The sequence below is a fragment of the Podarcis gaigeae genome (assembly GCF_964106915.1).
Source record: "Podarcis gaigeae genome assembly, chromosome: 8".
Taxonomy (NCBI): domain Eukaryota; kingdom Metazoa; phylum Chordata; class Lepidosauria; order Squamata; family Lacertidae; genus Podarcis; species Podarcis gaigeae.
In genome coordinates, this window is record NC_139684.1 from 70,775,122 (window position 1) to 70,802,150 (window position 27,029).

Sequence of the window (27,029 nt, forward strand, 5' to 3'; positions counted from 1 at the left end):
GAGCGTTCGACAGCTTCCCAGGCCATGGCCTCATCAATGGCCTTCTGCAGCGTGAGGTCTGGCTTGGCAAGGAGGCGTTGTTGCAGAGGCATGTCCCGGACCCCGCAGACGATTCGATCCATCAGAGCATCGTCTAAGTCTCGGAACTCACAGTGCATTGCGGCCTGTCGGAGGGCAGCAGTGTAGTTGTTAATTGACTCCCCCTCTGCCTGGTTCCGGTGGTAGAACGCATGGCGGGCAGCAATCTTATTGTGGGTGAACATATCAGACAACACTGCGATTCTTCAAACAGCTCTTGTTTATTCACAGGCCCAGAATAGAACTGAAAAAACTTTATATATATATATATATATATATATAAACTTTCCCTGATGCGCTGTGTGGCTGGGACGCTGATCTGATAGACTGCCTCCCTCTCTTCCCGCCTTCCCTCTTTATTACTTTATTCCCCCCCGCCCCATGGCTTCTGTCCTAGCCCCGCTCCCCTTTTTCCCCCCGCGGCCGCCAATCAACTCCCGCTGGCCGTCAGGGACGTCACGAGAGCCCCTGCTCCGGTTGGCTGGTGTCCTTCCTATTCCTTTTTATGTATAGGTTGTGGAGGGAGAACGCAAATACGCATGCGCATATTCGGTTTTTTTTTTTTTAAAAGCCGGCTCGCCCCCGCCCAGCGCGCGATTGTCTCAGCTTTCAATGGGGGGACTCGCAGCTCTGCTTTCTCTTCCCCCTCCTCCCTTCCCATTCCGCCTCCGCCACTCTCTCCCTCGGCAGGCAGCCCAGCAGACCGACCACTAACGGTGAGTGAGTGACCGACTGACTGGCAGACAGCCTGGGCAGGCTTCCTCGGAAGCCAGTCCCGTTGTGCCCACCGGGGGCGGGCTGGGGGGCTTCCCCCTCTCGGCAAACTGAGGGGCTCCTCTGGCCCCGGGGGTGGTTCTTGCATAGCAGCCGAGTTTCCCGCTTGTGGGTCGGTGGGTAGGGTTTTCCAAAAGAAGAGAGGTGTGCAGGACTGAGGAGGGAAGGCAGCTCTCCTTTTCATTGGGACTTTTTTGGGAGGTGGGGAGAGTACATTCCGTTTCTTCCTTTTCCCACTTACGTCCTCCCTCCCAGACAGACCCTCTTGAACCCAGCCTCGTGAGAAACCGGGGCCGCTGGTGGGGAAGGGTCCCTACCCTGCAGGAAGTCGGCTTTCTTTTAAAACAGAAGGGAGGGTCGCTTTATAACAAATGTAATCTCTGATCCCAGGATGAGGGCTCCTGCGAGCTTGTGGGACGCGCGTCTCTCCCATCAGGAGGTATGTGGGCTTCCTTTAAATCGGAAGTGAACTTTTCTTTGAGGCTGGGGGCCACGGGTGGGCTGGTTGAGTGTATGAGAGAGTGAGTGAGTGAGTGAGTGAATGAATCAGTCAGTCCATGCTTAGTTTAGAAGGAATTAATCTTCCTTAGTGTTTTTCCTTTTTAAACCAATATGCCTGGATTGGATGTTAGGGGGCATGGGGGAACTTTGGTAGGTCCCTGTAGCATTTTGTTAAGTCTCTGTTCTAATAGCATCAAGATATGAAGAGGCCCATGTTTCCTGTGTGCAGGGGACAGGGGTGTTGCATCAAAACTTCTATGGCTGAGAATATGCAGGATGGGTTGGAAACCTTTTGCTGTTTTGTAAATACGGTTAGGAAGGTTCCACCCCACCCCACAATCTCTGCTAAGAGGTGCACTGAGATTCCAGGGGGTTCTAGGCACGCACCAAGGGTTGCTGGGAAGATCGAAGTACAACAGAGGCTAGTGCCTTTAAAGGTTTGTTTAACATATTTACACCTGGAAGTCTGCAGTGAAGGAGGTGCAGAGCATTATATCCCAAGAGTATATCTCATAGCTCTTGCCATAGCTTAAGCCTAAAGCAGCAGTTGGTCATTTGCTCTGCCCAGCAGCTCATGGAGGTCTGGCCTTTGTTGCCCACCCTTCTTCCAACACACCTCACTAAACTCTTCTATCCTCTGCCCCCCTTCCTCAAACCTGCACATTTTTTACTGTGACATCACTCCCCTACCCGGTCACCTTGGCAACCCCTGCTTTGCACAGATCCAGAAGTCTCTCTCTTTGTTGTGCTAATGACCAGCAATCAGTACCTTTGTTAATGGCTTATCCTTGGCTAGATATGTGAACTAGCTGGGCTTGTGATCCCAAACTTTAAAGCAACAGTGCTTTAAGGCATTTGTTATGTGACTTTTAAAATCTGCCTTCCCAGCCTTGTGCTGTCCTGATTTTTTTGGACTACAACTCCCACCACACCTGACTCCTGGTCATTCTGGTTGGGGATGAGTGGGAGCAAAGCTGGGGGAAAGGCTGTAATGATCAAATTCTACAGTTCAATTCTGCAAGTCCTGCCCCTAGGCAAAGTGACTAATAGAAATATGAAAAATAGGAGAACATTGAAAAACGTATACTAACATGACTTAGTCGGTATGAAGGGACAGGATACCCAAATCCTGTCTGTGAAGTCACCCCAGGCCTCAAAACCAAATTTCCCCTTTCTCTCTTCTAAAAATCCACAGCTTCAGCTTTTCTCTGCTTTCTCACAAGATGCTGCTGCATAAGCAAAACGTTATTTTTATCAGTACATGAAAGCTTCAAAAAGCTAATGAATAGGCTCTGTCAATGCCAAGCATAAGCAGGCCTGGGAACTGAGTCTTATCTTACCCAGTTGCAAGAAATCTTGGACACGCTGAAACACAAGGCTTCTCAACCCCCTTGGCTTCTCAACCCCCTTTTTCCTGGGAAGGGCGCCAAGAGTCTCCAGACAGGAGCTTTCTGTTCATGCTCAGGGAAACTCATGAGGCAAGACTCCTGAGAAGGGGGAGGGAACTGGAGGGAATATATGCTCTGTGCAAAAGAGTGTAAAATTTGTGCTAAGCTTGTGAGTTATCACGCTTGCTCCTTCTACCAGCCTGGATGGTAGCAATAAAGCTCTTTTTCTGAATCAACCCTTGAGTGTCTGCTTGACCCCCACTTCCCTCTCTCGGGCGCAATGCTCTTCCAATCCATGGGCAAGGCCTGAAAAGGCTGCAGGTAGACACTTAATTTCATGGTTGTGGGTTCAAGCCTTACACATTGGGCAAAAGATTTCTGCATTGCAAGGGATTGGACTAGATGACCCTCATGGTCCCTTCCAACTCTACTATGATTCTTTGATTTAACACATGCATGGGAAATTGCTGTAAAAGAGCACCTTAGACACATGACAATTAGTCACAGTTTACTTAGTGACATATGATGGTGTTAAGCTGCTGTACTAAAAATAGCAGCCTTTCTCTTCAAAATGAATGATGTGTGTTAATTGTTTCTGTGAGGTGGTTGCTCAATTGCTGTGGTTTAAGAAGTGATTGTTGGAGGTTTGGGAATAACCCAGACAGAAATTCCTAGGCGTCAGAAAAGATTATTTATTTATGCAACAAATGCGCCCATGTTTTGTTAGCCCTAAAATGGAAAGTGAACAAGGTCCCAGCTAAAGAGGAGTGGTAACTTAAGTTGACAGAATATGCAGAACTTGCAGATTTAACAAATAGAATAAAAGAGCAAGAAGAACATATATTTAAAGAAGAGTGGAAAACATTTGTTGAATATGGAAAATAACTATAAAGCTGAAAACACTGGCAGCACTAAGATAAATACAACAGAGTAAATAATTTTTGATGGATGTAAAAATGGGAAACTGATTTGCATGGAAAATATGTGGGAATGCATGATATGTAAAATGAAGGAGAAGAAGGGAAGTCATTGGCTATTTTAAAGTTTGTAAAATGTTTATTTTGAAATGTAAAATTGAAAATTTAATAGAAATTATAAAATAGAAGTGATGGTTGGAAGTGATCCAGTCCATAGAAGTTGTGCAACATGTCATTGTGAATATTAGAAGAGGGGTTAGCCTAGGTGACTTTAGAGGCCGCATTAGATTTTAATACAACAGTGAGAGATACTCCTTGAAGCTTACAGCAATTCATGGTTCAGCTGTGTTAGTGCATTATATCATAATCTACAGGCAGGCATCATCTTTCTTTTTAAAATCATGGGAAGGTTGCGTATGCAGGAGGAAGGGGACTGGAAACTGAGTGCCAGAGCTTGCTTTCCCCAGTGAGCACTTATTCAGAACATCTAGCCCTTTAAGAAAAAATAGGTACTAACCTTTGCAACTTAGCAACCTATGGGTTGTCTAAGCAACAGAACACTCTGGTTCGCTAGGGAAGCCTGGAGCTGAATCACAGGGAATCTACCATTGCCTGACATATAGCAAGACATCTGTGCCTCTCCCTGTGGGATAATGAATAAGCAGCAAAGAGTTGCCTTTTTGAATAGAAGATACAAAAGTAGGTATAAAATTTGTGTGTGTATATGTATATATATTGCAAAGTGTCATTGACGGACTACTCCATATGCTAGAAGCAATCTGTAGGTTGTTGTTGTTGGCACTCATCTATCTCCAGAGACAATGCAGTGTGCTTCCAGGGGTGAAATCAAACCATTGCATTAGCAACACCCCCTTCTCAGCCTTGCTGATGTGCTCCAAAGGAAAGCAGAGCAATAAGTTTGGCACCAGCTTGCATGGCTCCATCCAACTGTCTTAGGGACTCCGGATTTGTGTAAGGGTTTACACTGTAGCCTTTTCTTCGTCCAAATATATTCCTCAAAGCAGCAGAGGTTTAGGATCAGGGTTTTCCTCCTCCTTCTTTCTGTAAAATGAATGTTAATCATGTGTTCATCATTGAGAAAACAAAAGAGAGGTGGAGCAGGTTTGTTAAACAGAAATCAGTGAAAACAGGATGCTGAACTAGATGAGCCTTGGATCTGACTCAGCAGAGTTGTTTTTATGCTTTTATCTCTCCATTTTATCTCTAGAAGACGTGGCTTGGCTTAGAACATTAAGTGGATGGTGCAGAAATTGAAATAAGATTGAAATATGAAATGCCTGAGTATGTATCTATTTATAACCCTCTAATCCAGGGGTGGGGAACATGTGGCCATTCTGATACTTCTGAGTTACAACTCTCACCATCCCTGGCCATTGGCCATGCTTGCTGGGGTTAATGGGAATTGAGAGTCCAGCAACATTTGAAGGGCAACGGGTTCCCCAAATCTGCTGCAATCGCTTCTGGATTGAGAGGGAATAGCTCTGTCGGTGGAGCAAGAGAAACTTTAGGGTTGTGGGTTCAAGCCTCACGTTGGGCAAAAGATTCCTGCCTTGCAGGGGGTTGGACTAGATGACCCTCATGGTCCCTTCCGACTCTACAATTCTATGAAATGTCTAGAAATCTGAAGAAAGAGCATCTTACTCAGATATCCCGTCCACTTTTTTCATTTTTCTCCCTTTTGTCTTTAAGATAGATCTCTGGGGGCTAAATTAAGATCTGACTTGCGCTTTCTTCTTTCCTATAGGCAGAAGAAGCAGGCCTTGTTGTGCCTGTTTTGTTATGTGTGAGAGCCCTGCCGCTCCGATCAAATGAAAATGATGACATGAACACCTCTGTATGCAAAACAATTGCATGCCTTCTGCCAGAAGACTTCGAAGTAAGAAGAGCATGTCAGCTGACTACTTACTTGAGCCAAGCGAGGAAAGATACAGTCTACTAGAAGAGTATTACCTGCAACAAGATAAAAAATTGGATGGAAAAAACTCTGTGTGTTGTGAGCTGCTGCTGGCTTTAAAGGCGTATTGGCCATTTGATCCAGAATTTTGGGACTGGAAAACTCTGAAGCGACACTGGAGAAGAAAAGAAGTTTCTGATTCAGGGGATGATCTGAGTTGCAGGAAGATGTCTTTCAATGAAACTGCTATGCTAGATGTTTTCCTGAGTGATAGTGAAGATAATAATTCTGAAGGCCAAGATACAATAAATCAGCCTAAAGTGAGAGTTAAAAAGCCCATTGGGTCCTCAGAAAGGTACCAGAGGTGGCTTCAGTACAAATTTTTCTGTGCTATTTGCAAAAAGGAATGTATAGAGGCCAGAATACTTCACCATTCCAAGATGCATATGGAAGATGGCATTTATACATGCCCTGTGTGTATAAAAAAGTTCAAGAGGAAGGATGTCTTTGTGACGCATGTGATGGAACATGTAAAAATGCCTCCTAGTAGGAAATACCGTAGTAAGAAGAAGTTGCTGTTGAAGAAAGAGAGGCTGGCGATGAGCAGTCTAGCCAGAATTGCTTCTGTGGCTCTTGGAGAACAACCCAGAACTGACATGCAGGATTTCGTCACGTTTAGTAAGCTAGAAAACTGCCACTTGCAGGACAGGGACCTGTACCCATGCCCAGGCACGGACTGCTCCAAGGTGTATAAGCAGTTCAAGTACTTAAGTGTCCACTTGAAAGCAGAACACGAAAATGATCAAAATGCAATGCACTACATGGACATGAAAAACAGGAGAGAGAGGTGTTCATACTGCAGGCGGCATTTTGTTTCGGCATTCCATCTACAGGAGCATGAACATGTTCACAGTGGCCCTCAGCCGTACATGTGTGTGTCAGTGGGCTGCTATGCTAGGTTTGGATCAGTGAATGAGCTGCTCCATCACAAACAGCAACATGACAATCTGCGTTATAAATGTGAGCTCAGTGGCTGTAACATTGTTTTCAGTGACTTGGGGCAGCTCTACCACCATGAAGCCCAGCATTTTAGGGATGCTTCTTACGCGTGCAACTTTAGTGGCTGTAAAAAATTCTACTATTTCGAAACAGAGTTTACGAATCACATGTCGATGCATATTTCAAATGGTCAAATTAAGAAGGTACAGATTAAGCAGGAGGAAAATGTTTCTGGGGACAGTCTTACCTGCCTTTCAGATTTGGAAGTGTTTGAACAAAAAGACCCTGCCTGCCTACATGAGAGTCTTAATTTGCCTTCAGGATCTACAAATTCAGAGGCAATCCAGCAGGTTAAGCTAGAACCTACAAACTCAGAGGGAATCCTGCAAGTTAAACAGGAAGCTATGTTTGATGGAGAAGTGGATGTTAAAGTAATGACAGTTTAAGAAGCAATATTGGACCTCCTTGCCAGTGTGATGCAGTTGGTGCCATTGACTGAAGCAGTAGATTTGGCCCGGCAACTCCTTTCTCTTAAACTCCCATGTTAAAGTGTTTTGATCTGGGTTAAGCAGATATATAGTTATTTTAGTCTAACATAGTGTTTTATTGTCCAACATAGAATTTTAAAATCCATCTCTGGTTATTTTTGTGCTTTTTAAAACTGTTTTAGTTGTTTTTATTATACTTTGTACATCACATTGAGATAAATATTTGGAACGCAACGTCTTAAAGACTTAACCAATTTATTCTGGCAAAAGCTTTTAATTGCCTCAGTCCCACTTCATGATGTGTAAAGTGTTAAGCATATAAATACAGTATTCTGGCAGTGTCTTTCTGTATCATGGTCTAACATAAACAGATCTTTTCAGGGCTGTTCTGAGACAGATCCCAAGGTGTTGGCTGCTATTAGAATACATTTCCTTGGATCTCCAGGTTCTGATCAATTTCAATACATTTCAGTGGAAGGAAAATGTGAAAAACAGTGCAGGAAATTATGCAGTTTTTTGTGATGTTTGCAGAGTAAAATAAAGATAACAAATATGACTCCTAGTTGCTTGCATGGTTTTTGTTCCAGGTCTCTGACAACTCTGTGAAATGCAGCAACTCCTATTTTCATTTCTGATTGGATTCTCAGACACCCTAAACCACAACTCCCATCTTCCCTTGCTGTGATACCATCCAGCAACATGCAGAGGTCCAAAGGTTCACCATCCTGCTCTGTATGAAGAGCTGTGTATCTAAATGTGGTTACAAGAATACGTGTCTTGAAATTGCACCACCACAATCTCTGGGCAGCAGACTGAACAGGGACACAGATCACCTGCTCAAAATCATCTTTTTTATGGTAGGGCACTGAAACATCTGAAAGTTGTACTCCTATTTTACACGGCCGAAAAAGATCTTACAGCACTTTGCAAAGGATGGGAACCCATTCAAATAAAAGCAAGTAATTCTTTAGGGAGTCACTGTGCTCTGCTGAGTTAAATTAACATTGTATTGCAATGGGTCATTAGGTGTTTATTGCAACACAGAAATAAAACACCTTATGCTTCACCTATATATGAATTGTAGCCTTTTTAGGCCTTTTTCACGGGTGGAAAGAGCATTGCGCCCGGGGAAGGGAAGAAGGAGTCAACAGACACTGAAGGTTAAACCAGAGAAAGAGCTATCTATTCTACCTTCCAGGTAGCAGAAGGAGCAAGTGTGGTAGCTCACAAGCGAGCACAAACTGAAAACATTTTTACATGCAGTTTTTTTATCCATTCTTTCAAGTCCCCCTTCCCTCCCAATCTCCTGAGCTTGCATAGAATTGTTTATCTCTCGTTCTACTGGTGCTGTTCCCGGAGAAAGTTGCAAGTTGGATGTGCTGCTGGCAAGGTCAACTAAAGCCTGGGAAGCACAACGCATTGTTCTTCTCGGCTACCTTTGTTACAGCAGAGCAAAAGCTTAGCTAATGCTTTTAGCTACTGAGAAAGTAATTTTGAAAAGTCTTGAGGCTTGAGGCCTGGTTGGGGGGTGACTACACAGGTTTTAGGGTATCCTAACCTGTCCTCTCCTCTCCTTCAGAATGACATATGAATGGTTAGCTCACTGCCCATAAGCAAACATTACCGGCACCTGTGTAACCAACAGCTCTTACCTGCCAAGGTCAGAAATGGCACCATGCCTAGAACTCACTCCATCATAAATGAGGTGAGAAGGACAAAGGATGTACATTTCCCACCCTCCTGTCTATTGCTTGGATTGGTGATCAAAGTAAAAGGTATTTTGTATGAACAACAATTAGCACTTATAGGAAGGGGAGGGAGGAAATGAAACGTATACTTTATATACGCCGAAGTGTGCTGTAAACTGGGTGCTGATGCATCATGTGCTTCAACAAGACTGCGTACAAATTGTGGCGTCTCTCTTCCTGTCCTCTCCTCTCTTAATTTCTGTGTCATTAATACTCTTAATTTTTGTGTCAGTTTCCCCCCAAAATGCTGAACTCTCCTAGAACCTGCTAGGTTGGCAGCTAGGTTAGCATATAAAGGGGCAGTAATAACACAAAGCTCAGAATGACTCTGGTCAGAGTCCCTGCTGAGCCTACACAAGATGATGTGAAGGTATTTGTTGTTTATTCACTCCATTTCTAAACTGCCCTTCCCCTAATGTATGCTTATAATGAAGGTACATAGAAGTGGTTAGAAAAGAATATGAAACAAAAACTCCAAATAGTTAAAACTAGGTAGAAAAAGAGAAAGGTCTGAATGCTGTGATGTACCAAAATTTAAAAGGTTGCTTTTTAATTGAAAAGCAAAACATTCCCAATTTTCTATGACAAATTAAAACTTTTTTTTAAAAAAAAGATCTCTAACTAGCAAGGAAAACCAACATTAATCCTATAACGAGCGAATAAACAAGTCTCTCCAGAGTACTGTAAAATCCGCGGATCGCATTCGCCCTTCTTGCTGCAGCTCCACGCCGGAAGCTTCCCTTCCTCCCCCGCCTCTCAGAAGTAGCCCCGCCCCTCCTCCCCATTGGGCAGCGCTGGGAAATGGGGCGGGAGGGAAGAACCCATCTCCAGCAGCGCGATGCATATGCGTCATGGCCCCGCGAGAGGGCCGCGCGCCCAATGAGAACCTGTCTTTGGCGGCCTCCTTCCCGCCCCGCGGCAGCATGCGCAGGAGCCGGGAGTGGGCGGGGCCGTCGGGTCACGTGGGCCCGTCCCCCGCCGATGTGGTCAGCGGCTGCGGGGTCACGTGATTCGTTGCCTACGCGCGGTGGGGCCGGGTGCAGATGGCGGACGCCGAGGCTGACGCGGCCCTGCAGCCCGAGATGCCCCGGCTGGCCGCCGGCCTCAGCGCTCGGCTCCGGCAGCTGCAGGCGGAGCTCAGCGAGCAGGGGGTGGGCGAGGGCTCGTCGGGCGCTTATTGCCTGGACTTCGGTCAGGTGAGCGGGGCGGGCCTGGCGCGAGGGCGGTTATTTGGGGGGGGGCGGAGGAGGGCGCGCGCGCGGGACGGTTGGAGGGGGGGAGGGTCAGGCTGGGCCGCTGGAGGTGGTTTGGGGCGCCGGGGCCCCGCGGAGGAGGCTGAGGCGCAGGGGGCGGCGGCGGCGAGCCGTTGCCTGGCGCTGGGGAGACGGGGCCGAGGGACAGTCCCTGTTGGGAGGCTCCGCTGACGCCGCTTCCCGCTTCTTCTGGCTTCGCGGGAGCTTCGGGTTCCGGGACCCGATGGCTCCCTCCCTTCTCCGCGCCCGCTTCCGGATGCTGGTGTTTTCGGCGCGCTCTCCCCGCCCCGCCGCCTCTTTTTGTGGCAGCGCCGGAACTGATGGAGAAAGAGGAGCAGTCGATTAAACGGGAGCGGGGGGACGTCTTTAAACGAAATCCATGACACCCCTCCCTCCTTCCGCGGACTCTTTCTCTTTTCCTTGTGTCAGTTTTCACCCACATTATGACCCCTTTCGCCGTAGCTTTCTAACAGCTGTAGTTGAGGGTGTTATCAGTTGTCCGAGTTCTCTCGCCTCTTATCTCCCTCCCCCAGTTTACTTAAAATCCTTACAACAATCTGGTTCGATCTAGTCCTGCTTTGGCTACCTGTCCTGCTTCTTACTAGTTGTTTCCATAGCTTGCTAGTTGTTTCCCCCCCCCCCCCAATCGTACATAATTAAGATTTTTATGAACTGAAGTTTTCACAGTCCTGGTTTAGGCCATGAGTTCTTAGTGAAATTTAGAAAATAATTTAGACAGAATGTTGAGGTGGTTCACATGTCACGTGTCTGGGGTGGCTCAAAACTCCAAGATTGCCGTGATGACCATGGGGCTGTCATAGCATATCGCTGGCTCAACACATGTGGCAGGCCACACTTTGGATCTTGTTTTCTCAACTGCACAGGAAGAAGTTGATCTGAAAGTTTGGAATGTTGACACCAGCTCCTTATCATGGTCAAATTGCTTCCTGTTGAAATTTAGGCTTTCAGCACCTTTCCTCCTATGCAGAGATAGGGGGGACCTATTAAGATGGTCTGTCCTCAGATGCTAATGGATCCTGTGTGTTTTCGGATGGCTCTTAGTTGCCCTGTATGTTGATGACCTCAGTTGGGAGACAGAGAAAATTTGTCCTTGTTAATTCTCCTTTGCCTATCAGTGGCTTTTTATACCATTGACCATGGTATCCTTCTGGAGCAAATGTCCATGTTAGAGGTGGGTGGCACTGCTTTGCGTTGGTTCAGGTCCGACTTGGATGATCATTTCCAGAGGGGGATGGTTGGGGACTGCTCTTTGGCCCTTCAATGTGGGATTTCTCAGGGTTCTATTTAATCACTTATGCTATTTAACACCAACATGAAACAGCTGAGTGGGGTTATCTGGAAGTTTGGAGTACGCTGTTAGCAATATACTGATGACACATAGCTCTGCTTCTTCTTTATACTTGCAGGTGCAGCAGTTGATGTGCTGGACCATTGTCTTTCCTCAGTAAAAGACTGGATGGGAGCCAACAACGGAAGATCAATCAAGAGAAGACTGAGGCACTGTTAGTGGGTGGTTTCCTAAACCGGATGGATGGGAGGTGGCCTGCTCTTATGGGGTTACACTCCCTCTGAAGGAGCAGGTACATTGCTTGGGGGTACTTCTAGATGCTTTGCTGTTGCTTGAGGCTTAGGTCACCTCAGTTGCGCGAAATGCCTTCCATCAGTTTCAGCTGGTGGCCCAACTGTGCCCCTATCTGGACAGGGATAGCCCAGCTTCTTTCATCTATGCTGTGGTAACTTCTAGCAATGCATTATACGTGCAGCAGCTTCTGATGATGGTTCAGAAAATTAAGCTAGTGTAGAATTCCTCTGCTAGGTTGCTCACCACGGTATGACAGTTTGAGCATATTACACTGATCCTGGCCTATTGCACTGGCTTCCAATCGGTTTCCTGGCCCAGTTCAAAGTGCTGGTTTTGTCCTATAAAGTCTTAAACTGTTCATGACTGCAATACCTCAAAGACTACGTATCCCCATGTGAACCAACCCAAAATCTGCAATCCTTGGAGGCCCTTTGTGTGCCTCCTCAATGAGAGGTCAGGAGGATGGCAAAAGGAGAACAGGCCTCTATTGCAGTAACTCCCCATTTGTGGAATGTTCTCCCCAGGGAGGCTCGCCTAACACCTTCATTATACATCTTTAAGTGTCAGGTGAAAATGTTCCTATTCAATCAGGCATTCAGCTGATTAACATTCTATGTCCTCTTAAATGTTTTTTTGTGGGAGGTGGGGTCATGGGTTTGTCATGTTCTTATTTTTATTTTGTATTTTTATGCTGTCAACCACCCTAAGATCTTGGATGAAGGGAGGTAAATAAATAAGTAACTTAAATATTTAACCATGATTGGTGAGGAAAACACAACAATATTAAAACTCCACAATATATGCAGTGTAAAAAAACTGATTTCAACTTCCAAGGGAGTGAAACTGTTAAAGGGTTTGCAGGGGGAGTACTTATTCACACAGTGCATAGTTCAACTATGAAACTCACTCCCCCTGCTCCCAATCCTAAATCTTCCAAAATTCAGCTTCAGTTGCTTTCCTAGTGATCTCTAGATGGGAATTTGCATTTTTCATAGCTGCCACATCCTGGGTCAACACCTTCATTGAGCTATCCACTGCAACCCCAAGGTCTCATTCCTGGTCATTTCCTGCCAGTTCAGGCTCGGTGAGTGTATATGTGAAATGAGGGTGGTGATTCTGTCACTAGGGGGCAGCCTCACCCTATAGTCACTTCTGAAACATGATCTACACTATAAAGCTGAGGTGTTAGGAGACTTCACACCTTCACTTGACCATTATATGGCCTTTATGCCCCTAAGTGAAGCTGAGTGATGGACTTTCACTGGCTGGAATTGGGTGGATCTGTTGTAATCCAAGGCTCCACTTTGCATTTAAAGGATTGCCTTGCCCAACTCTGGTCATGCCTTTCGCAGCCCTCGTTAATGCATTATGACGTAGTAGAACAGGAAGCCCCGAGGTCCAAAACCTGTTTCCTGTTATTCATTCTTCATCTTTTGCCTCCAGCTGGAACCTAATTTCCTGGAAGCTGCAGATGCAAACAGGGCCATGGAAAGGCTTTGACACGCAATAATGCCCGGAAAAGGGAATCAAGGCCCAGAACAGGTAGAAACTGGAGTGCAAAGAGCCACCTGTTCACACCACTAATCAATGTACTAGCAGAAATGTGAGAAACAGGGAGTGAATAAGAGGCTGGGCTTTTCTAGATAACCATTTTATTGTGTGATAAATGTACAATTGTTACATGGGATCTAAACACCCCTCCACCACTAACAGTACATTTGTTGCAGAGAAATGGCATTATCCTAGTACTCATACAGCAATATTTTATTATTTGCTAGTAAAAAGTCAGCATTCCCCCAGCAACATGCATCTCCTTTATTAAGAAAAATGTATTATAGAATTGTCAGAATCAGACCTTCAGTGTAGTGAGACCTACACTTTGGAATGCCCTCCAATTATATATTAGATAAATGCCATCTCTATCGTCTTTTAGGCACTTGTTGAAGACTTTCCTCTTTTGATAAACCTTCCAAATGGAGATTGTGATCCCAGTTGGTATGTGCAATGCACGAAAGCTGTAGGAGCATGTGGCCTGGGCTGGATGTCTCTTACTTGGTCAGCCAGCCGATGGCCTTTCCCATCTGCACTGTCTGTGACACTTTGGAAGAAAAGAACAAGCTGAGATAAGCAAGCGCTGCTGGCATCAGGGTCCTGTTATGAGGCTTTCCCTGTTAGCCTCCATTTCATATTCAGCAGTGAACCAAAGATGGCTTTGGCTCAAGCAAAGGACCGTGGGAAATGACCTTCCCACCTTGACCATATGTACAGTCTTGTAGTTTGATTTCTCTATGTTTTACTTTCTTACCAATGAGGTCATGAGGATCCGGAAAGTTCCTTGATTGACTCACCAGGAAGCTTGGCGGCCAAATGCTCATTATTTGCATCTAAAAGTTCCTTCATGGAGCTATGGAAACAAGCTTGTGCACCAGTCATAAATTCTATAGAAATGTAGAGGCATACCAGATAGAACAATGGGATCTGCAGGCAAGGTAGCCTAACTCACCAGGAAGCCACTTCTTCTGATACGTGAAATCTCCAAGATAAACCTTTTGGATAAGTAACCCTTGTTTGTTTGTGTGTCCCAATCTACCTCTTACGAAAAGTGTCCCTATTACATTACATGCCCCACCCCAGCTACGCCCCTGTCTGGGAGGGTCCAGATCACACACAGGACAGGCTAAATGATCCTTTTGGGCCAGTGTATTTTTGAGACCATGTGGGCGGCAATTTCACAAAGGGTCCCCCTATACACATGTCCATCAGCCCCCATGTTAACAGCCCCAGCACAGGAGGATGGAGACACCTGGGGAAGTGATGAATTGCTATCTCCACCACCCACCTTCTTAATTACAGCCAGTTGAGGTAGTAGCCCTGGCTGTCAGTTTCCTCCTCCTCAGTCTTGGTATTGCACTTGTAGAGTGCCAATTGAGATAATTGAGTTAATTTTATTTTAAAGGAATGGCCATGAGCATTTGTCGTCTCATCACTGAGATAGGACAACCAATCCCCACCCATTTGAATTTAGAGCAAAGAAAGAACAGGTTAATGTAACGTGGCACATAAATTTCTTATTTACACTTTTGCTTGCAGAAGAACATTGTAGGGTGTGGAAGCTTGCCACTTTTTACACCCCAAAGATAAACATGTTTACTCAGACATCTCACTGTTTCCTGCCTATTAATTGTTGTTGATCCAATAATCCTTTTACAGTGGTGCCTCGCAAGACGAAATTAATTCGTTCCGCAAGTCTTTTCGTCTTGCGAGTTTTTCGTCTTGTGAAGCACGGTTTCCCATAGGAATGCATTAAAAATCAATTAATGCGTTCCTATGGAAACCACCTTCAGACCAGGTCCGGGGACAGTCTGTCCCCCGACCTCTTCTGAAGGCCGGTGGGGGGCGAAAGTCTTTGCTCCCCCCCCCGCCTCCCTTCCCGGGACAGCGGAGACTTCTCCGCTGTCCCGGGCGGTCTTAAAATGCTGGCGGGCGGCAGCGAAGCCTTCGCTGCAGTCCCCCAGCATTTTAAAAGCCCCTGGGACAGCGGAGACTTCCCGGGGCGATTTTAAAATGCTGGCGGGCAGCAGCGCTGCCACCCGCCAGCATTTTAAGATCACCCCAGACAGCGCAGACTTCTCTGCTCCCGGGGCGATTTTAAAATGCTGGTGGGCGGCAGCGAAGGCTTCGCGGGCAGCAGCGCTGCCGCCCGTCAGCATTTTAAGATCACCCCAGACAGCGCAGACTTCTCCGCTCCCGGGGCGATTTTAAAATGCTGGTGGGCGGCAGCGCTGCTGCCCGCGAAGCCTTCGCTGCCGCCCACCAGCATTTTAAAAACCCTGGGACAGCGGAGGACTTCTCCGCTGTCTGGGGTGATCTTAAAATGCTGGCGGGCGGCAGCGCTGCTGCCCGCCAGCATTTTAAAATCGCCCTGGGACAGTGGAGGAATTATCCGCTGTCCCGGGGCGATTTAAAAGCCCCCGGGAAGGCAGGCAGGGGGGACAAAGACTTTCGCCCCCCACCAGCCTTCAGAAGAGGTCCTGGACCTCTTCTGAAGGCGGGCGGGGGGCAAAAGTCTTTGTCCCCCCTGCCTGCCTTCCCAGGAGAGCGGAGAAACGCAGCGCTGCGTTTCTCCGCTCTCCCGGAAGGCAGGCAGGGGGGGAGCAAAGACTTTTGCCCCCCGCCCGCTTTCCGAAGAGGTCCAGGACCTCTTCTGAAGGCCGGTGGGGGGCGAAAGTCTTTGCTCCCCCCCCCGCCGCCTGCCTTCAAAAGCCATCCGGGATAGCGGGAAGCGCTTCCCTGCTATCCCGGACTGCTTTTAAAATGCTGGCGGTGGGGAGCAAAGCCTTTCGGCCCCCGCCGGCCTTCCTGGACCTCTTCTGAAGGCCGGAGGGAGGGGGGGGGAAGGCTTTGCTCCCCACCACTAGCATTTAAAAGAGGTCCCCGGAGATTTCCCTATGGGCTTTCTTCTTGCGAAGCAAGCCCATAGGGAAATTCGTTTTGCGAAGCGCCTCCAAAACGGAAAACCCTTTCGTCTAGCGGGTTTTTCGTCTTGCGAGGCCTTCGTCTTGCGGGGCACCACTGTACTTGTAACGTTCGTTTGGGCAAGTTGTCACACCCTGTCCTAGTGGCATTTAAAGAATAGATGTTGCAGAACAGATATATTTATTATATTTGAGTTTCCTTCACGTTGGCATATTGAGATTTGCCAGGGATCAAACCCAGGACCTTGGACATGCAAGGCACATGCTCTGCTATTGAGCTACTTCTTCAAATGCTGATCCTTTTAAATATTAACTTTCTGAATGCTGAAGCCGGGGCAGTGAATCAATAAAGGAAGTGGGTTTTAATGTGCAAATAATCTCATCTTTAATGTAAATGAATAAAACCTGTGGTTTTAAAACAAATAAACGTGTCCAGACTTTTATTGACTAGAGAAGCTGCCACACCTGCCTCTGTATTGGGACATAGGCAGTTACATTGGCTGTGTACACACTTCAACTCTGAAGCACATTTGGAGCACTTTGTTTCCCTCAATAATTCTGAGTACTGCAGTTTATCCACGAGAGAGTAACGACTCCCAGCAACCCTTCACAAACTACAATACCCAGAATTATTTGATAAAAAGAAGGTGCTTTGAATTTGCTTCAAAAGTGTTGTGTATAAATAGCCATGAATTAGAATATTTTCCCTATGATGATAAGTCCGCACTGAACCACTGCAGCCCAAGATACACTTTAGTGTTCAGCCTACAAAACACTATATGAATTGGTTCTGAGTAAACCAGCATCGGAGCTGGTTACAAGTTTAAGAGGGTAGTTCAGTATGTTAAGGAGCTATATCCAGGGTGCATTAGATGTTTTCAAACAGGCTATATATCGGGTATAGCATATGCTTTGCACATCAATATATGTTCTTCTCCCTCGTAATAACAGACCCTGGGGTCATATAGTGAAGCTCAGTGGACTTGGGAACATGGCATACTGCCTTATACATTGCAAGAACATTGGATTGGTCTATCAAATTTGTTATAATCTACACTGACACTTACTGAATCAGACTATTTGTCTGTCTAGCTTAATGTTTTCTCCCTTGTTTCTCAGACTTAAGTCCTCAGCTGTTGTTGGGACTTGAACTTCCATCATCTCTGACCACTGGTCCTGTGCTGAAGGGCAATTGCTCTCCAGGGTTTCATAAGTTGTTGATGATAATTATATTATTTATAACCCACCCAACTGGCTGGATTTCCCTAGCCACTCTGGGCAGTTTACAATATATATCAAACAAAATAAAATGTCAAACAATTTTTTAAAAAAACAACCATTCCAAGCTTAAATGAACTGCTGCATTGCAGGGGTTGGACTAAATTACTCTGGGGGTCCACATTTCTCTTGATTCTATGCTGGGGATCCAACCTAGAATCTTCTGTCTTGAGTCCCAGGCTGTGGCTATGGCAAAAGCAAGACCCTATTGGGGTGTTAATGCTGCGAACCCCTCCATTGTAGGCTCAGGTTGAATATATTTGTAAATAAACCATAAAGACACCACAGTCTCTGCTGTGTTTCATTTCCAAAGGAAACATGAACCCTGGGTAAACCCCTGGAATCTCACACCACTTAAGAGATTGGGATGGATATGCAACTATGGATGAATAAATGTGTATATAGCTTATGTATTCATACACATACTTGCATTGCTCTTTCCTGCTTCCTTTTTATTGCTTTTACTTCCTCTTGTTTTGTTAGCTTGTTATTATAATTTAAGGTATTGTAAACTGCATTGAATGGGCATTTTGCCCAGAAAGGATGGCGTTACATTACAATGTACCAATGTTATACACAAACTAATTATCCAAGTGGTGAAAAATGCTTACTCTGGGTTTGTTTTTTTCCAATGAGGTCACAGGAAGCTTAGGAGTAATTTTGTATTTGTTTACAAATATGCAGGCTTATGCTTAGGTGAAGCTCACAGTTTAGCATTTCCCAAAAGTTTACTTCTCCCTCCCTGTCAGATTTCTGGGGGAGCACCACCAGAACTAAACAAAAACAAATAAGCTCTGCCTTGCTCTCAGGCTGACCCACAGTAATCTACAGACACAGATTACCACATTCCTTAGGAGTAGACAGGAAAAAAAACCGCTCCCTCACAGAACAGTCACTGGACATTGTTAGAATTGGCTAATTTCCTTAACCGAAGTGGGGAAAATAGTGCTTAAGATTTTGTTGGTCTCCAATTCCCATCAGCCCCAGCTAGCATGGCTTAATGGGCAGGGATGATGAAAGAGTTGAACCCCCATAAAACTTCTGAAGAGTTACAGTCTCCTCACCCATTTTTAACAAAGGAGTGGACAACTTTGACAGGGTTATTTCCAAGTCCAAGGCTCTGGCCATGAGTCAAACCATCTCTTAAGTTGTAGGAGACTCCAGGCGGCCGTCTTGCCCATCCCCCAACAAGATAACCCCCACCGAAATCACCACAGTAGTAGTAATGTACCTGTGGCTAAGATCATGTAGTTGTAGTATTCAATTACACCCTGATAAATACTGTAGGTTCTTCTTGTATACCTGATCATTTTGACTAGGAAATAGGTGGCATAGCCTTCACTCTGCTGATAAACCTTAACCATAACCACAAAAATAGGGGTGGGAAGCCTGTGTTTCTCCAGATGTTGTCCCCAGAATAAAATACCTTTGTGCTATTTTTGAGCTCCCCAAGGCAACTGACACTACCATCCTCTGGAACCTGCTCTTTGTTTAGTGATGGCCTAAATGCATATCCCTGCCCTTAAGTATTGGCTAACATTAAAAAGGAGGATAAGGTCAATTTAAGTACTTTCAGCTTTCAAAGAGATGCTGAGTCTGACTTCATCTTGGAACCAAGTCATTGATAAGTATGGCCTTTCTTTGGACATTCTGGGTTCATTAGACTTGTAGATGGCATCTCACCACATGTAATCTCATGTTATAAAACATCTTTGTGCTGGTTGCACTTATAGTTGTCTGTCCACATGTGCCCCTTTGTATGCCAAACTACTGATTCAGATTCCTCACCCTCACTATGTAACCAGCATCACAAATATCAAATGAAGAGAAACCCTTGCAGCTCTGCAGCTCCAGTTTATTATGTGCTCTGCCATAGTTGAAGAGTGCTATCGCTGGATCCCCTATGAAGAGAGACTACTTCCTGGTTTGCCCAATCATTAGGTCCAGTCGTGGCCAACTCTGGGGTTGCGGCGCTCATCTCGCTTTATTGGCCGAGGGAGCTGGTGTACAGCTTCTGGGTCATGTGACCAGCATTACTAAGCCGCACGGAAACACCATTTACCTTCCTGCCGGAGCGGTACCTATTTATCTACTTGCACTTTGGCATGCTTTCAAACTGCTAGGTTGGCAGGAGCAGGGACCGAGCAATGGGAGCTCACCCCATCGCAGGGATTTGAACCGCCGACCTGATCAGCAAGTCCTAGGCTCTGGTTTAACCCACAGCACCACCCGCGTCCCTCCCTTTACACCTCTGAAAAAATGGCCTGTTTTGCCTTTATAGTGACAATTTTAAGGAGAAATGTTTGTGGGGATGTTAAGTTAAATTCTTAAGGAGAGCAAACTTTTATCTTAAAAAATGTCTGGTTTGAATAATTATTTTGATCCTGCAACTTTTTAAATTCTGTTTTTATTCTGTTTTATGTGTTTTCTCTTTTGTAATGGTTTTGGCTTAACAAATAAATAATAACAGATGTTGGACTACCCCACCCATCATCCACAGCACAGCCAATAGTCAGGAATGTAGTCCAACAACATCTGGAAGGGAACAGGTCCCACACCCCTGCATTAAAGGTTGGTTTTTTTTACATTTAAAGCTTTTGTATACAGTACTGCTTACTGTCAGAAGTCACCCCGAAGCACTTTATACATATCAATTAAAACTCTATGACACAGAATTGTAAAATACAACTGAAACATCAGTCACAATACCATTATAATAAACACAAGATTATCAAGGGAGACAAAGACTTAAAATAACCTAGATATGTGGACCTCCAAGAGCTTGGGAAAACAAGAACGTCTTCACCCTGTGGCAAAATTCCATCAGCGTTCTATCCATCCCTCTGGGGGAAGGGAGTTCCGTAACTGGGTGCACCTACAGAGGTTATGTACTTTAACAACCAAATTAGTGTAAAGTTACATGGCTGTCAAGGGCATCCAGCCCAGTCCAGTGCACATTTTATTTGGAATATTTTATTATTCCAGTGGGGCTTACTCTCGTAGGGATGGGTGAAGATGTCAGTTTTTGTTTGTTGCTCATTTTTCACTCTTAATTCAGTTTTAATTTCACATCACTTTGTGACTTTTGAAAAATAGTCTTTATGAAAATTCATTAGCATTTTAGTGATGATTTTTTCCATTTTTTAGTATTAATATTATTATTATATTACATTTGTATACCGTCCTTCATCTGTACATCTCAGGGCAGTTCACAACATAAAATAAGATACAGAGGATTGCTTCATGGGATCAGTAAGAAACTAAGTAGCAGTCAGAGGAAGACTTGCCTACTGAATTTTAGGATACAGTAAAAGCTATGCCTTTGAGAACATTTTTGAAAATGTTAATATGCAATTTTGCCTAATATACACATTTTTGCAAAGCAATTTCTCCTAATACAATGCACCTTTGTGCACATTACATTACATTACTTGCCTAGAGAAGTGTGAATTTCGAAAGCTAACTGTGTTTTGGTTTGCGTATTATTTTGGAAAGTGGAAATCAGGCAGGTTCACCTTTAAATGCAGACTGAATTGAATTTTACACCACCACTACTCCTGATAAAGTTTGCATGTGGCTCCACCACCACTACTCCTGATAAAGTTTGCATGTAGAAGGTGCTGCTTGACACAGTTACACAATTCCAAAGACTTGAATCAGCCAGTTCTACCTGTTCACTGACTAATCCTATAGCAACTTCCTACCATCACTGCAGTCAAAAGGACACACAGGAACATACATTTACATTCTGTTCCCAGACTGTCACTGAAAGGTTGTCTAAACAGCAAAACATATACTTCCCCTCTTCCTTTTCCTGTAGACCAAAGGTTCTCAAAGTTTCTATAGGGGGGGTGCTGCTTGAGGGGCTTGCAAACTACCAAGGTTCACCAGTCACAAAGAAAATGGTGTGGGGTGGAGCCAATCACCAAATGTTGGAAGATAGTGCAATCTTGGTGCAACTGGCAGATACCAAAATAATATTCTAATGATATCTAACCCCACTTTGCAAATTGCTAAAAACATTGCCACAGCAATTTCCTTGTGGTAAACAGCTTGATAGGGCAGTTTCCTATACAGCTATTAGCTCTGGAAGTATTGTGACCCAGCTCCACATTTTAGCAAGAATTTGTTCTCTCCCCCTGCCCTGCCTCTCATACTGTATTAACTTTTGTAATTTCACCTCCCTCTTCCATCTTATCCTCCCTCCCACATACTGCCAATTTCTTCCATCCCTCCTTTTTCATTTTCCTCCTACTATTATGCCATTTCTTTATATTCCCAATTTATTGCTTTAAAAATATTGATATTTTATATATTTTCCCTAATTGTTGTTGGCACCTCCTCTCCAGCCCTTCTCTGACTCTCAGCAGCCTTTACTCACCATGCAGGGAGACCGTTTCCCTCACGGTATTTTTAAGATTCTGAGGAACCGAGGGACAAAATAATAGAATTCTAAAGTTGGAAGGTACCGTGAGGGTCATCTAGTCCAAATGCCTGCAATACAAGAATATGCAGGTGGCCCCTTATAGGGATCAAACCTGTAACCTTGGCATTATCAGTACTGTACCAGGCTCTAAGCAACAGCTATCCTCACTGGAACTTGTGTCAATATCATCCCTTCCCCAGCTAAAAAAACAACCGAAAGTGACTACACATATAGTAGCTTAAAAAACCTATATCTTAAGATTTTGAAGTCAGTACAATTTACATTTGTGTGTGTCCACTTGCAATGTATAGCCCTCCTTCAGTCCATCTGCATATGGGACTCCTCTTCATGTTCTGTGAAGCAATATAAAATTTAAGACTTTCCATTTTCTACAAAGCAACTGCTAAACGTTACAGTACAGGATTGGGCCACTAAAGCTCCGGGAGAGACTTTTGCTTTTGTTTGTTTATTGTTTTTCACCTCAATTTGCTTTTTTTAACTCCTTGCTTGGAGTTTTAACTCCTTGCTTGCGATTTTACTGTCTGGCTCAGGGCCAGATTTAGGTTCAAAGAGGTCCTAAGCTACTGAAGGTAATGAGGCCCTTTATATGTCCAGCTGTCCTTTGCCAACAACAAATGGCCGTTGTTTTTGTGTTGAATATATGCTATATGGTAATTTATGGACCTAATAGGTATCTAAAGCCGTTTGCCACTGTTGCTGTATGTAGGTTTTATTTTATTTGTTTTTTATCTTATAGTTTGGAAATGTACATCCAGTTTCCCCCCTTTAAATTGTTTGAGGTATAAGAGCTATAATATATATAATATAATATATATTTGAGGCACAAGAGCTATAAATCCGCGGCAGCAGCGGCATATAAATATTTCTATAAGGCGGACAAGCAAGATTCATCTCCCGCTGCCAAGGGCTCGGACTTGGCTCCCTCTCTCTCAGCGCAGCCCTGGTCGCGTCCAGACAGAGGCCAAGAGCGCAACAGGTTCGCAACGGAGAGCCTGGTTCTTTAACTCCGAGTAATCCCACTGCCCGAGGCGGCCGCGCTCATTCACTCCCCAAGGCTGCGCTCCGAGGGACACTGACGAGCGTTGGGGGCGGATGGAACTCGCAGGCTCCCTTCTCTCACTCTCACCCTCCCCTCTTCATTATCTTCTTCTCCCCTCGGCTTCTGTTCTTCTCCCCGTTCTTTTTCCACCCCCTCCTCCCCTCCCCTCACCCCTCCGCCAATCAGCGCCCGGCGACGTCGCGAGCTCCCCGGCTCCGGTTGGCTGGCGTTGCGCGCGCCGCCTGCCCATTCCTTTTGTGTATATGCTGAGGGGAAAAGAGAGGAACGCGAATGCGCGTGTCTGTCTTTCGCCCTCCTTCCCAACCCGGCGCGCGATTGGCCCGGCTTTCAATTGGGGGAATTCGGAGCGCCGCTGCGTGACGCGCGCGCGCCCGCTTTCTCTCCCGCTTCCCTCCCCGCCCCCTAACAACCCACTTCTCTCTCTCTCTCTCTCCCTCGGCGCGTGGGGCGGGCGGGGACTCGGGGAGGCGGGCGACCCTGCACAGCCCAGAGCAGAAGCCCGACCCCAATCCCGGGGGCTGGAGGCAGGTCGCCAGGCAGTCCAACAGACCGACCACGAACGGTGAGTGACCGACTGACTGGCAGACAAGCCTGGGCAGGCTTCCTCGGAAGCCAGTCCCCTTGTGCCCACCGGGGGCGGGCTGGGGGGCTTCCCCCTCTCGGCAGCCTGAGGGGCCCCCCTGGCCCCGGGGGTGGTTCTTGCATAGCAGCCAAGTTTCCCGCTTGCGGGTCGGTGGGTAGGGTTTTCCAAAAGAAGAGAGGTGTGCAGGACTGAGGAGGGAAGGCTTTTCATTGGGACTTTTTTTTGGGGGGGGGGAGGGATGAGAGGACTTTCTTTTCCTCGCCTTTGTTTCTTCACTTCCCCACCCTCCCCTCCCTCTCCAAAGAATTCAGACCCTCTTGAACGCAGCCTCGTTTCTGCGTTCTGAGAAACTCTGGTGGGGAAGGGTCCCTACTCTGCAGGAAGTCGGCTTCCTTTGGAAAGGGGGGGGGAGGTTGGTTTTGAAACAAAAGTAAACTCGGATCCCAGGATAAGCCCCCTCCCTCTCCTGGAGGAATGTGGGTTTGCTTTAAGTCGGGGGCCAGTTGTGGGCTGCTTAAGTGTGTGTGTGTGTGAGAGAGAGAGGGGGGGGTGTTTTAATGTTTTTCCTTTTAAAACCAGTATGCCTTGATCTGATGTTAGGGGGTGAGGGTGAACTTTGCTGCTAGGTCTCTGTAGTCTCTTGTTAGGTCTCAGTTCTAAGAGCATCGAGATATGAAGAGGCCCACGTTTCCTGTGTGCAGGGGACAGGGGTGGTATGGCATCAAAACTTCTGTTTCCTTGGTAATGACAGAGAGGCTGAGAAAATTCAGGGTGCGTTGGAAACCTTTCACAATTTTGTAAATACCGTATTTTTCGCTCTATAACACGCACCCGACCATAACACGCACATAGTTTTTAGAGGAGGAAAATCCGTAGGCATGCCACCCGTAGGCATTCCCTCCATAACACGCACAGACATTTTCCCTTACTTTCTAGGAGGAAAAAAGTGAGTGTTATGGTGCAAAAAATGCGGAACTCTGTGCCTGGACTCTCGTGGGAGGTGGGGGTTCCGTTCCTCCTGAAGCTTGTATCTAAATTCAGTTGCTTAAATGACACCATGACATCTGAAGCTGTATACAGTATTTCCCTCCTCTGTGCAAGGAGATCAATGGGCCATTCCCTCTTACCCAATGCATATGGCCCTTCCTCAGGTATGGCTCATCTGTGTTACGGGGGGGGGGGGCAAGTTGAAGATCCTATTTATATGTGGCAGCCTGAAGCGGGCTCTAGATGTTGTGCTGAAACAATACTGGTACAGCAGTGACTGTATGGGGTTTGTGTTTGGTTGGGATTTCTCAGTCTGTGGGGACAGATCAGTGTTGTTGGAATCTACAGGTGTGGTGGCATAACTTCTTGGTCTCTTGAGTTTTTCATCTGCCCAGCAAAGGTTTTAGAAACACTGCAATTTTATTTGTAGCTGTAGACCATCTTTGGTCATCCAGAACCTCCAAAGGACTTACAGTATTTAAGTAAGTAGACCTTTTCCCAGCTTTTTCTAGAGTCTGACAGTAGGTTAAAATATGACATTTTCAAGTCTCAGTTTCTCTTTGCAACAAAAGTATTTTTGGCTGGTCAGTTTTATGTCTAGACTAAGATCAGAACCTGGAAAGTTAGCACCTTGCTTACAACTAAAGCCAATTTAAATTTATTGGACAAAGGATATTGGATTGCGTCATGTTAGCTTGTGTCTATAGAAGCACTGCCTGGAGACTTCCTTCCTTTTGGTCTTGGTGTTTTGTGCTTATGTAGTGCACAGCGTGGAATCTAGTGGGTCAGCTGCTCTCGTTCCATTCATTCCGTTATTATGGTGTCTCTGGGTTGAACTTCTGCTAATTTAATAACTTTGAGACAAATCCACATTAGTGTCATTCTGGAATTCACTGTGGGCCTTTCTGTCTTCTCCCTTCTCATTTTAAGTATGGTAGGTTGTTATGCAGAGACAGGCTACAGCCAAACTAGTTTGTCTTGAAGGCAAGTTGGGTTGTGCAAGACCTCAGCAAGGGGAGCGGCAATGCAAAGTGTTGCACATGTTGTTGGCACTAGGCCTAAAGATGGGTAGAAGTGTGGATCATAATCCTACTAAGATGCATAAAGAGTAGCATCATACTCTGTGTCCACTTTGGGTTCACTTGCCTAAGATCAAGTGCTGTGACAATATGGGATTGATAGGTATTGGGGGAAAGCAGTTGAGAGATGTAGAAAAGCTAGCCAAGTGACAAAGGAGCAGCACAGGGCAGTGGGCAAGCTAGTGTGTCCAGTTAGATTTCTGGGTGTTTGTGCACCAAATATTGGGTAATATTAGGACATGGGTCACCAGTGCCTACAGAGACCTTGCCTTGCATTTGTGGAGTATTTATTCCACTCCTCCCCCTGCTGAATTTATGCTTGAAAGGCAGTAAAAGTTTTATTATGCCTAATTGTGGCATGGGGATGATAGGTCGGCGGTTTCAGATGGGGAAGAGAGAGAGGGAGTCTTTTTCTGTTTTGCAAATGGCCCCAAAGGGTTAACAACCCCTGTTTTAGGAAGACAACTTGATTTTGCTAAATTCAAGGAAATGTTGCTCTAGAATAGGGTGGCCCAGTGTGCAGCCCTTGAGGCTTTTTTTAGTGCCCCTCAGCAACATTTGATGCCCTTCTTGCATTGCCTTCACAAAGTCAGGTAAGTGAGGCCATGCGCACAAGGCAGTGTGTGGCCCGTGGGTTCTGTTTTGAAGTACCTTTGCGGCCCACTTGTTATGAAAAGTTGGGCAGCCCTGCTCTAGAATCCCATCATTCTTTTGGCTTGTATTTTGTTTCACTCCCCACCCCCCCAGAGCTTAAAACGAGCTCCTGGTTCCTTTGCTGCAGCAAGGGACATTTTCACTACTGATGGCCAGTGGAAGCATGCCTTCCTCCAGGAAAAAGGAAGCAGTTTCCAATGAATCCACTGCTAAAACGGATGTGTAGTGCTCCTTGCAAACAGACTGCAGTTTGAACTAACACTCTGGGCTTTGAAGTGTAGTGTCGCCTGACATCGTAGTGACATCAAGTGATTGACAAGCGGGCAACCTGGCTCACCTGTCAGATTTGGCCCACCAGCTGGAAGAGGTTCCCCACCCATGTGTTGCACCATAATGGTGACTTTCATTTTTAGTTCCTGCCATGCTTCCTGTAAGGGGAAGAAGATAGCATATGGGCAAGCAAGTGGTGATTCATGCATGCTGTCTATAGTCTGGGTATCCCTACTGGTGGTGAATTGTAACAGATATGTGATTCAATAATGATGTGAAAGAAGCTTGTCTCATTTTCTTATTTTAAGGAAGTTCTTGAGGGCAGGTGTCTAAATTAGAGGAATTAATGGATATGCAGTTAGCCTCCCTTAAGGAAGGACTTCACATTAATGTAAAATGCATATTTGCAATTGATTTATAGCTTTGCCTTGGTCACAGGTCTGTTTACACTGGTGCAGTTAGTTCTATGACTTCTGGAATATAACTTCTGTGGGACTGTGCTGACAAGGTACTTGTTCACAATTGGAAGTTG

General features: G+C 45.7%; 1 protein-coding gene and 1 long non-coding RNA gene across 3 annotated transcripts in view; both read left to right on the forward strand.

Annotated features, from left to right (window-relative positions):
- The first annotated feature begins 419 nt into the window (after positions 1 to 419).
- LOC310849977 lies at positions 420 to 8,126 on the forward strand. Its single transcript, XR_014567151.1, has 2 exons — positions 420 to 794; positions 5,424 to 8,126. It is a non-coding gene; the product is annotated as an uncharacterized lncRNA (long non-coding RNA).
- A 1,693-nt stretch (positions 8,127 to 9,819) lies between these two features.
- Positions 9,820 to 27,029, forward strand: part of LOC310849912 (beta-1,4-galactosyltransferase 3-like) — a 37,869-nt gene continuing 20,659 nt past the window's right edge. The window contains exons 1-2 of one of the 2 annotated variants that reach the window (XM_083750877.1): positions 9,820 to 10,004; positions 11,489 to 11,662. In XM_083750877.1, the coding sequence (XP_083607003.1) occupies positions 11,614 to 11,662 (49 nt within the window). In that variant the 5' untranslated portion in view covers positions 9,820 to 10,004; positions 11,489 to 11,613. Of the gene's footprint in view, positions 10,005 to 11,488; positions 11,663 to 22,689; positions 23,487 to 27,029 lie in introns of those variants that run through there. The other variant, XM_083750878.1, reaches the window with a different exon arrangement.